Below are 12574 nucleotides of genomic sequence, written 5' to 3' on the forward strand. Positions count from 1 at the left end.
CAGTGACTTGTTCTTTTATTAATTTAGTTAGCTTCAAAAAGTTTCTTCTATTTGTGAAAAGTCAGAGGTTAAACTTCATTTGAAAGCATTATAATGTGGGCATGAGAACATGGATGGAGGGCTATAATTTGTTGGATATGTGTTCTAAGGAAGTCATTCTTCCAGGAAACTGCATCTCTGCTTGTTCTTGGGGAGAAAATTGGTCCTTACAGAACCCATTTGTTCTCCTGCTTTCAGCACTTAATAGCTGTTCAAAGCATGACTCAGAAACTCGAAGGAGTAGGGAGAGGATACAATGGGATTCAATGAGTAGTCTCAAAAATTCACCTCAGCTATTATTATTATTATTATTATGTTCAATTAGCCAGCATATAGTCCATCATCAAGTTTTGATGTAGTGTTCAACAATTCATTAGTTGCATATAACACCCAGTGCTCATCACCACACGTGCCCTCACCTTGGCTTTTTGATGAGTACACATATCACCAGCTATAAAAGGCCTTCTGGATGGTTCAAATAATGGTGTGAATGTTACTACAAACAAGAGAAAGGCTAGCTTCTACAAGCTTCAATCTAAACTGCCATACCTCAGGAATTGGTTCATCCACGTAGACCCATTCTTCGGATCCTGGCTTAGGTGGTGGTGGCACTACAGGAACAGGTGACACGTCTGTAGAATCGGCAGGTGATTTCTTTACTGATCCTTTCCCTCCTGGTGATTTTCCTTTAGGAGAACCTTAAATATGCATATTAGATCATTCCATTACAAGTAGATGAATGGAACCAGATTCTGGTAGATGAATAAATCTAGGGTTAGTGTGGACTTCAGGAAATTCATTAAGCAATTTTGGAGAGCCTTACCAAATCAAAAACCCCATTCTCTAAAGTCTCCAAATTAACCAACAATATCAGGAACATGTTGTTCATTTGTTTCTTTTGTAAGCCACTCAGATCTTTTGTCCAGTTGGCTATGAAAAGCAACTTAGTATTTTATTTTTTTCTCTGTCCTTGCTTCCATAATGAACAAAGTTTACACTGTAAAGTGCATTTCATTTACTACTGCAAATACTAGTAAATTAAATTCTCCATCCCGAGTGAGAAAGAGAGTAAGTATTCTATGAGTGTTGCTCTTGGTGTTTTTTGTTTATGTGTGTGTTGTTTTTGTGTTGAAGCTCAGGGGAGGAGTAGGGAGGAAGGAGGTTACGGTAAGTCAGCCAGAGTCAGTGAAGGATGTGGGGAAAGAGACAGAGTAATGCAGCTCCTGAATATTCCAACATTCCCTGAATGAGACACAGGGTTTCTGAGTGGGAAACTATATTTCTTGCTACACTCAGGGAGTATAGATGAAGGTATCTGCTTCATCTGTAAGCCTGGCTGAATTAAGGCACAAGAGAGAGAGAAGGGGAGGGAAGAGGAAGAGAGAGGAGAGTAGGAACAGGAGGTAGAGGAGGAGAAAGAGGAGGAAAAGAAATAATTCTAATTAATGTTCAGTTCAGAATCCAGAAAGGCCATATGCTTCACTTCCCCCGAGAGCTTCAAGAAGAGAATCTAGATCAGTTGGGTGGCATGGCACTCATGGTCTGACAGATTCTGTGATTGATCAAAGCAGCTGAACTCAGAAAGCCTAATATTTCCTTAATGATTTAGGTTATTATGGTTTAGAAATTCATTCTGTATAAGTTACACTTATCTTCAGAATAATTATAGTTATATTTCCTTAATGAGTATTATTAAATGATAACACTATTTAGAAAAGTAAATGTATCTTACACTTTTATGTTAGTTAAAAATATATAGGTATCTTACACTTTTATGTTAGTTAAAATATATAGATTATAAGTAGAGGAGAAATTGTCAATTATGTCTTATGGAGCATTTAGGTGATTTCTACTTATACATTTAAATAGTACCCATTATCTACAGGTCTGAAGTTGTTCCCGATCTTTTTACATTTAAAAATTTTTAAGAAAATCTTTGTTTAAGCAATAACCAACAATGTTCATTATTTGATATATATTTCAATAGGATGATTTTCCATTATTTGACCTGAAATAAAAGTGACAACACTGTGTCCGCTTTAAGATGAAATTCTCTAAGAAGAATTCCTAAGAGGAAGAACTTTGCAATTGTAAATATGAGACTGGAATGAGTTTCTTCTTTCTTCTTTTCTTAATATCATGATCATTCAGTGAAAACTGAGTGAGCCAGGTAGACTTTTTGAACCATTGATTCCATTTTTAATCTATTTTTTAATGATGAAAATACTAAGGGGAAAAACAAAATTTGAATGAATAAAAATGTATCTAGGCCATAGGGATTTGAGCATAATCTGCCAGCATCTGAAATGTAACAGGGGGTGTTTCCTTCTCAATACCACTCACCCGACCACATGGAAGCTTCAGTTTCTAAGGAGAGACTGGCTTTCACTTGAAAGCTAGACTGTTTAGTCCTCAATGTAGCCATTCAATGTTGAGATAGAAATAGTTCATATATATGTTTTTTTCTGAATTGTAATCCAACTTAAACATTTTGGGGGGGAGGGAACATATAAATAGTACATTATAAATAATGGAATGTTTCTGATATTCCAATGGCTACAGTAGAGGACTAATCCTTGGGCTGCAGTTTAATAGTTCTCCAATTTTAGCCATCATCAGACTTCCCTAGAGGGCTTATTAAAACACAAATTGCTGGGCCCTACAGGAGTATTAGATTCAGTGGGTCTGCGGCGGGGCCAAGCATTTGTGTTTTTAGTTGAGTCCCCTAGTGACGGGATATTACTGGTTCAGGGGCCACACTTAAAGAGCCACTGCTCTGGTGGATGCAGCCAGGTATTTCAATTCCATTGGCCTTTTATCTTTTCCCATGCCCTTCCAGTTAAATACTACTGGTGTTTATAACACTGACATTTCTTTATTGCTAAGTGGTCTTGTAGCCTCTATTACTATAAGTTAAGTCAGAAGACAAGCACTGGAACGATGCCAATGCCAACACATGGGCAGGCCAGTGGAACTAAAGACAACATTTTCCCCCAGTGTTTGGTCCATAAAACTCTAGCCCCAGGGAATACTCTCCTAAGAGAGAATTCTATAATATAATATTGTATCTTCCACTTCCTTAGAGATGCAAATTGATTTTTTTTTAATCCTACATTAAAAACTTTTTAGCTCGGCATAACTCAGTATTTTCTGCAATTAGTTGATTATGGAAAACTTGCTTCATTCAGTCCCTAATTAACAACTGGTAGGTAAGGTCATGGGGTTGATAAGTTGTGTTTTATGAAGCAGTAACCTGGGACAATGGCAAATGGGTTGGAGAGTAAGAAAGGTTTTAAGAACACCAGAATACACCTGGCAAATGGCATTTCAGTGTCAAGATTTTGGGAGAAGAAGGGTAGAGAATGATGTAGAGAATGATGCAGAGAAGAATAGGACTGAGTCAAAGATGTCAACAATAGGAAATAAAGAAAAGTTTGAAGAAAAAAGAAAGGAGACAGCTCCTTAAACCAGAAGAGATGATTTCAATATAATGGTATCAAATGACCTGTGAGATAAACAGATAAATCAATCAGTAGTGTTCACCTCCAACGATGTTAGTTTCAAATACTAAGAATTAACATTGTAACTTCCTTTTAAAGAGGAAACGTGTGACACATCCTGAAAACCAGCATTTCTATGTAACAGAAAGACTTCTAAATTATGAATGCGAATTTGCTTATTCAAATATTATTAAACACAATAGAAATTCAGTAAAATAAAAGCAAAAAATGTTGGAAAATTCTTAGTTACTTAAATTGAGCTAACTGCATGGCTCCACTGTATAAATTTTACTGGTTGAACTTGTATTTGCTTACGGTTTGTTTGGAATGTGTATATTTTTAACTAAGGATGCTCTTAAAGCATGTGCATTATTATGTTTAACTTGATTTGGTAACTAATGTGCTTAGTATATTTAATTTGTTTTTTTAATCTGTATTTTTGAAGATTCTATGATGATCCTTCATTTGCTTTTGTTGACCACAATGAGAAAGCAAGGAATAAATAATGTAAATGTGAAAATTATTCTCCTAATTGTAAATGGGTAGGGCTGAGCATAAATTATAGCTCTTAACATTGTAGTTAAAATTTATAGCTCGGTGTTAACTCATCAGGTGGCTCTAATTATATATATCATGTTATATAATCAGAGAAGGATGAGATTCTCTTTTGGAATCATGGCTATGTTTTTTTTTTTTTTAAACTGGCAAAATAAAGATCCTTTTCAGCCCATAATCTTGTGAACCTGCACACTCTTGGGTTGCAACTGCATTTGGCAATTTGTAATAAAAAGTTAAACAAAGGTACACACTCATGACAACCCCATTTGAATGTACCCTGAGAAAGCCAACTGTATATATATATAACTGCATTTCAATTTTAATTGGTTGTTATAGCTGCTTCAACATAAATCTAACTAATCTGCATTTAAGAGCCTAGGATTTTCTTCTGCCAACTCTCAATTACTTAAAAATTATATCTCCTTTATTTCACAGAAATACTTAAAATAAAATAGAGAAAAATTACATGAAATTAGGGTGAGGACAAGTACAACTCAAAGTGGAAGGTCAAAACTGGGAGAGGTATTAGAAAGCAGATATTGAGGGTGGCTCAGTGGGTTAAGCCTCTGCCTTTGGCTCAGGTCATGATCTCAGGGTCCTGGGATCGAGTTGCGCCTCGGGCTCTCTGCTTGGCAGGGAGCCTGCTTCCTCCTCTCTCTCTCTGCCTGCCTCTCTGCCTACTTGTGATCTCTGTCAAATAAATAAATAAAATCTTAAAAAAAAAAGAATAGAAAGCAGATATTGAGATCAAGGTACCCTTATACGGGCACTAGGTGGTTCTGAACTTCTGGACAGCCAAAATAGAAAAGGAAATATTATCATTTAGACGTGCTAATTATCTAACCACTGAGAAGAAGAAAAGGTTTCCTTTTCCTTTTTGATTCTGAATGAAATTTCTCACCTAGGATTTCATACAGAAGCCATTAAATGATATAATGGGCATACTATCCCCTCAGAAAATGAAATATGAGCTTATTATTGGTATAAAGAAAGTTTCACCTCCACTGCTATGTTACACTGTGAAGGGAGTTGAGGACCTTATACCAAAGTGCATATCAGTGAAGGCAATTTGATGAGAGCTTGAGAAAATATGGGTAAGTGTATAGTTTTCTGATGCCATAGCTTAGCCCAAGAATAACACCTATAATTTCTATGATGAGTGGATATTCTATATACTAGATATCTCTAAATTATTCCCCACAAGCATCATTTTTCTTGGCAGGACCTTTGCTAAAATCCAGGTTACAGAATGATAGAGGTTATATTCTTTGGCAAGGGCTTATGGTTTACAAATGCCTAAGAGAAGTATTTAGTGGATACGACTAATAAATCTGGCTCTCTTCCCTGAGGCAGTTATGAAATGCAGAATTACATTGAACCACATCTATCTTTATCTGAGTACCTTTTCTTTTGAGTGAAGTCTCACCTTTCTTCCCTTTTCCTTCCTGAAGAGATTCTTGCTTACCATGCAAGGACTCTAAACAAAATTCAAGACATAAACATTATTGACAATTTTCTTTAATATCCTGGGCTATATTGCTTGTACACAATCAAATGTTATTTCTCACAGATAAACAGTTGTATTTGTTATGTCTTTACTGTGAGCTAAAATTAACCTGAAGACATACTGGATTAAAACTCTTGAATAACAGCCCTGATAGTGCTATTTGATTTGTCACACTGAGAAGTCTGGTCCTAATTTTAGTATCAGTATTTGATAATGGATTTGATTGTAAATTCTTCAATGCAACATAGCTGTAGAGTTTTAAAAGTTAGTTATGAGTTCATTTGACACATATTGCTCTATTTTGATTTATTTCAACTAAATGATCCTTGCATAATTAGACAACTAAATCTGTAATAGGAATGATGCCAAAACACCTTGAAGAAGAGCTGAATAACCACACTGTTTTGAGATGGTGCATCCTTGAACTTTTCCTGACCTCATGCCTTGTGATTTCTACATTTCCATTTTGCATTGACCATAGCTTGCAATGTAGAGGATGGTTTGGATCTGGTTATTTTGGATTCCTTGGACTCTAGTACAAAACTATATTGGAAGGGGGAAAATGGGAAACTGATCATCTAAAGGTCAATAAGGCATCCCAAATAATAAATTAGTTCCTTGAAAAAATACCCTACATCGCACATTATTCACTAAATAAGTTCAATCATTATCTTCTCTTTGCCCTGGGCTACAGTTTATTTTTCATGGGAAAGAAGATATGGTCCATATATATAATGGAGTATTATACCACCATCAGAAAGGAGGAATACCCAACTTTTGTATCAACATGGACAGGACTGGAAAGGATTATGCTGAGTGAAATAAGTCAAGCAGAGAGAGTCAATTTTCATATGGTTTCATTTGTGGAGCATAAGGAATAACATAGAGATGGAGAAGAGAAGTGAGTTGGGGGAAATTAGAGGGGGAGACAAACCATGAGAGACTGTAGACTCTGAGAAACAAACTGAGGGTTTTGGAGGGGAGGGGGGTGCGGGTTTGGGTGAGACCAGTGGTGAGTATTAAGGAGGGCACGTATTGCATGGAGCACTGGGTGTGGTGCATAAACAATGCATTCTGGAACACTGAAAAGAAATAAAATAAAATAAAATGAAAAAAAGAAGAAAGATGGACATATGGGGAAATTTAAATGTCTATGATGGGGTGCCTGGGTGGCTCAGATGGTTAAGCACCTGCCTTCAGCTCAGGTCATAATCCCAGGGTCCTGGGATCAAGCCCCATGTCAGGCTTTGTGCTCCATGGAGGGCCTGCTTCTCTCTCTCCCCTGCAACTCCCCCTACTTGTTTTCTCTCTCTCTCTCTATCTCTCTGTCAAATAAATAAATAAATAAATACCTATGATGGAGATAACCTGTCTGACCTATTATTTATATTTAGAAGTGATAATTATAAGAATGTGTTAATATATAACACATGTTATATCTAAACTTCTCAGAACCAACAACCAAGACTCCATAGAAATAAGACATAGAAAAGGATTAACCTTGAAACTTGGTTAGTCTCTATGAAAAGATTTTAAGTATCCAAATAGCAACCACCAAATTCAAAAATAAGTAAACAAACAAAAACCAAACACTTGAACTAGTTGCTTTTTTAGAAATAAGCTTATTAATAATAACAATAAAGTTTAGATAAATTCCTACTTCCTTTAATCACAATACTTTGGATAACCAACTATTTAGCTCTAAACTAGCTCTAAACAAGGCAAGAGAGAAAAGAAATTACAGAGATACCTGAATTTATAAAGGACACTGAATTTATAAAGTACTGTGGGCAAGTGCAACTTAGAGCAAATCTAATTCTACTCTATCTGTTTTTGTTTTCTTTTTAATCAGTTCTGAAATAGATGTGAAATCTCAAAAATTATTTTTAAATAGCAGCATGGCTATAGTACTACTATATTCTGTCACACTGACAACTCTAGTTTTAAGTTAAATTCTGAAGTTCGATAGTGGATTTGATAATAGACCCTTTAATGGAATGTAACTGTGACCTCCTTCAAATTTAATCCCAAGTACATTTGGTATAAAATGTAGAACTACATACAATGCAGAATCATACAGGGACAAAATGACTGTTTGGACTCAGGGCCCTATGCCTCCTTTTTTACTCTGTTTCCACCCTGATTTTTTAAAAAAATAATTTGGTAAATAATTCCTCTTTTCATTTCAACTTCTAAAGATTGGAGTTGGGTGTTTGAGCTGGACATGTTCAGAAGACTCAGGCTTTCATTTCTGAAAACGTTTAATTTGAAAAAAAAATTGTTAATTATTTATATAAAAATAAACAAACCTGCCAGGAACTTTCCTAAAATTGCTTCAGTAAGCTTCCCTGAGCTGTCAGGGCAGCCGCCCATTTCATTGCCTCCCTCTATTGCCCCCCTGATGCCCACAAGCACTGAGCTCTCTTTCCCTTAGGGCGTTATTGTTGGAAGATAGTAATTAGGCCCCTGGAGATCAACGCGTGGGTAAGTTTTTAAAGATCAGGCACTAGGCCTCTCCTCAGTGAAAAAAAGAGACAGATGCAAGCACTCTTTTAAGCAACGATAACTTTATTATTCCTTCCATGCACAGTATTCAAGAATACAATTTTATTTTTTATTATTATTTTTTAAAGATTTTATTTATTTATTTGACAGAGAGAGAGAGAGAGAGAGAGAGCACAAGCAGGGGTGATGGGGGAGGGAGAAGCAGGCTCCCCACTGAGCAGGGAGCCCGATGTGGGACTTAATCCCAGGGCCCTAGGATCATGACCTGAGCCGAAGGCAGACACCTAAGCAACTGAGCCACCCAGACGCTCAAGAATACAAATTTAAAATCACAAACAAACTCCAGAAACTTAAAGATTGAACTGTGTTATAACCAGGAACGTGAGAGATTGGTTTTGGGGAATGGCGCAGGTACACAGGTCCCCCAGATTGCCACCAGACAGAGGGGGAGTGAGGTCATGGTAGGACAGCAAGGTCAGAGCTTAAGGGACTATATTGGATGAATCTAGGCTTACTTGAGTGACTGTGAAAACTGTTCTCCCCAGTTCTAAACAGCATTTTAAAGATTTCTATTTTTCCTCCAAACCTCTGAATTTTTTTTTTAATTCCTAATGAGGTAGTGGGAAAAGGGCATATATATTTAATTCATGGTTTTGTGCTTTTATTGTTCATATGATAAAAAAACATTTCTTTAGAATTTGCATGTTTTGCCTTTAGTAAAATCCCATTTTATTGGAATACAATGGTCTTTAATAGAACATGATATATGTTACTTAAGTCTTCAAATTTATTTGTTTAATATAAATAAATTCAATTAAAAAATTCACATCCATCTCAAATGTCCATGAAGCACAAAGATTCTGGAATTTGAAAATACAATGCTGACACAAGATCAAAGATTCCTGGATAGACTTGTGTAATGCACAGCCAGCTACTTACAAAGCTAAAACCAGACACAAGAACCATATTTGCTTCCTATACATAGCACCAGACTGATACTAACATGCTACCGGTATCGGGCACTGCAACAACTGAGCACTTCACTTTGGTCATTACATTTATTATCTACCCCTTAAGTTAATGGTCTTTTGTGGTTGAGGGTGTAGAAAAAACTTAAGCTAAAAAGTACTCCCTACACAAACTCTTTAAGTGTATATACTATAAATTACAACTGTATACATTTCCTGAGATTCCAGGTGCTCATTTCTATCCTTTTATTATCACATGTACTCACACAGATAATGAAGTTACATATAAATTCTAGACTCTGATGAAGGCTGTTGATTTGTTCCCTTATTCTTGTGAACAACTGGTTCTACTACCTCTCATTTTCTGAACATGTTCTCGCTCTACAAAAGCATCAGTCTACAGTTCCACAGACAGATGTCTGTCCTTTTGAGCTGCTCTAAGTTCCTTCTGGTTATTCTCTGTGTCCCTCCTATTCTAATCTGTGGCCTTATTCGAATCAGAAAAACTGGGTATGAGGACTCCACTTTCCCTCCACGCTCCTAGCTACTCTTTAGTAGCTAAGCTTTTCCACTTCCATCTGAGCACGTAACGTGGTTTCATACAATTGAAGTTGCTCAAAGTCTGAATCTAAGTAAGTGCACTGGTACTGCAATTTAGAATTCTTTTCTAAGTGAAGATAAGAAACTGGCAAACAGGATTATAAATTATTCTGTCAATCACCTGATGGTGGTTTTCCTTTCGCAGGAGGAGTTTTTGAATGGGTTTCCTTCTCTTTTTCTGGCTCGGGAGGAGGAGGGGGAGGCTCAGCCAGCGGAACTTCTTCTTTTTTCTCAGCTTCCTTTTCTTCTAATTTCTTTTTAACTTCAAATAGATAATAAGATTGGACCTTTATTAGAGACTCTAGATACCTATTATTTTACTTGAACCAAGATAAGCCTAAATTAATATAAAATTGCCCATACTGATTTAAGTTTAAATTCCAGTTTTAAGGCTCTCCCTTAAATCATCCAGTCCTTAAAGCTAGAATTTGAAGACTTCCCTGGTTAGAAATGTTGTCTTCTTCAGCGATGACAATGATGATGACTACGATGTGTGCACGTGTGTGTAGCAGGTAGAAAGTCTTGTTGACATGGATGCCAAGTGTAAAAGTGACAAGCTAGATGTAGCTAAGGTAGTGGAATAGGAAAATAAAGAATTACTTCAAAATTAATCCTTTGGATTAATTTTGGATTAATAAACCTTGGAAAACCAAGGTTAAGAATGCATGAAGAGAAAGTGAAAAAAAAAAAATCGACAGAAGCCTTGGGGGTGGGAGGGAAACAGAAGGGGAAAGAACTGTGCCTTCCAGATTTCTGGGGGGTAAAAGCATGCAGAGTACATAGAAGAGTGCTTAGTACTCAAGTCTTCTTAGCAATTCTTTAACTCAAGCAGCAACTATGGATTGGACTTGAACTGTGCCTAAAGGAAAGGAAGGGTCCTAACAATGAGGTAAGACTCCCACCACTTACAGCTGAAGTAGTAAAAACAAGAGTAGGCCCAATTCTGGTTGCCAGAGATAGGTCAGTGAAACAGAAGAGAAAAATCAGTGCCCTCTGAAGCTTACATTTTAGTGGTGGGTGGTAAACCATAAACATGCTGAGTAAGTTAATTTATAGAAAGGGTGGTGGTAAGTGCTATGTAAAATAAACAGAAAGGAGTAAAGAGGATCAGCAGTGCTAGGGGGCAGCTTCTGAAGTTTTAAATGGAGGGCTGAGCACGATAGAGGAACCAGTCAGCCTGAGGACCTGAAGGAGCGGAACAAGGCTGGTCCGTGCTTTTCTAGGCTCTTCTTGCTGGTTTGGCCCTTTGCCTCTCATCATTCAGGTTCACCCTTCCTGTCCCGCCTTCCCTGGCCGCCCTGGCCCCCCCGGCCTTCCCAGCCCTCCTCACCGGACATTGCCACAATGTCACTGACTGCGCCACAGGCAATGCATACCCTCACTCTTGTGTGGCTTCTTTTTATACCTATTCCCTCTGCCCTTAGATTCTTCTTTTCAATTCAGCAAGCAAGGAGGCTTTATTCTATTAGATGTTTTTTCAAAGTGGAAAGTAAGGTTGTTGTTGTTGTTGTTTTTCTGATTATAAAAGTAATACAGAAATATTGTTTGCAAAAGTCCAAAACAATTTAGACAAATAAGCAGAAAGGGAAATTGCCTGTAGGGTCTCTGTCCCAGGCTTCCTCCACCATAAGTACCATCTGGACCGCCAGATTCTTTCCTATGCATATATATTTAGTACAGAGACATACTTTTTAAAAACATACATTTAAAAAACAAAACTAGGACTATTTTATATATAACCAGCTTTTCCCTACTTAAAAGTATATAATGGTCATGTTTTACCTCAATGTATACAGAAGTACCACATCCTTTTTTTTTTTTTTTTTAATTTTCTTAACTTAATCAGGACATTTAATTCAGAGTATTGGGCTAGGTCAATGGTTTTAATGATAAAAATATCTGTTAAAATGATTAACCCATAGGAATGTGAATCTTAAATAAGTGGCAGTTGTTCATGTAGTCAGTGATTAGAACATAAAATCTTCAGGAAGATGTTGAAGTGAGTCTGACAGCTGGCAACAACAAACTGATTCTAACCTGTAGATGTTTGAAGCTACAGCTTAGAGTTGTGGTGTTTTTGCCCCCTGACCAAGACTCTAGGATCACTGTGGGTGGTTTCCTCTAGCCTCCAGCCTCATTTCTGTCAAATAACATATTAAGCTGCTTAAATAATATATGGATTGGTATTTGTTTTGTCTGAGAGCGTCACATGGGTGGTTATTGGGAGGAGACATTTGGACGTGGGAGCTTGTCTTCCTAAGCATACGCTCCTGGATCCTCACGGTATTTATGGCTTACACCTATGTGCTATTTGGGGGTCAGTTAATTGGTGCATTATAGTGGTTAGATCATGAATATAGTGATAGGAGACAGCAGGCTATCAAGGCAATTTTAGAATCCCTGTGGTATTACTAACTTTGACTTTTTTATTATGCCAAGAAGCTGCAGTTGTCAATACAATTAGGGGTGACCGATAAACAAAAGAGAAGATTTATTTTTCATAACATTTTGCAAAGGTAAAATTCTGCATTGAAATCTGGCCTTAGCAGTGTATTAGCCTAAGATCCGTTTCAATAATAAATACCAACAATACTGTGAAAAGGTAGGGGGCAATTGTTCTTGGTTGAATGAAGAAGGAAAGAGGTCAGGATGGTTTAATGTGATGAGATGTATTCCAGAAGAAGGCTCATAAAATAAGTAGTTAATAATCAATGAACTCATGCCACATCAAGATTTGGGGGAAATATACTGTCTAGGATTTCATCCCAAAGGAGGGTTAACTCCTAAGTTTAATACTGAAATCTTCACTCTTTTCTATAACATCCTTAATTTTAACTGTATTGTTTTTCCTCATGAAAAATACTTTCATTTTTCATTTTGATTAAGTTAAAATACAG

At 36.8% G+C, this 12574-nt stretch overlaps 1 protein-coding gene across 1 annotated transcript in view; it reads right to left on the reverse strand.

The window, feature by feature from the left end:
- Nucleotides 1–12574, reverse strand: part of SPEF2 (sperm flagellar 2) — a gene marked incomplete at both ends in the record, with an annotated part of 174432 nt that overhangs the window by 68100 nt on the left and 93758 nt on the right. The window contains 3 exons of the mRNA XM_080803297.1: nt 589–737; nt 5500–5574; nt 9799–9939. Of these exons, the coding sequence (XP_080659423.1) occupies nt 589–737; nt 5500–5574; nt 9799–9939 (365 nt within the window). The remainder of the gene's footprint in view (nt 1–588; nt 738–5499; nt 5575–9798; nt 9940–12574) is intronic.

The sequence above is a fragment of the Martes martes genome (genome assembly GCF_963455335.1).
Source record: "Martes martes genome assembly, chromosome: 5".
Lineage (NCBI taxonomy): Eukaryota > Metazoa > Chordata > Mammalia > Carnivora > Mustelidae > Martes > Martes martes.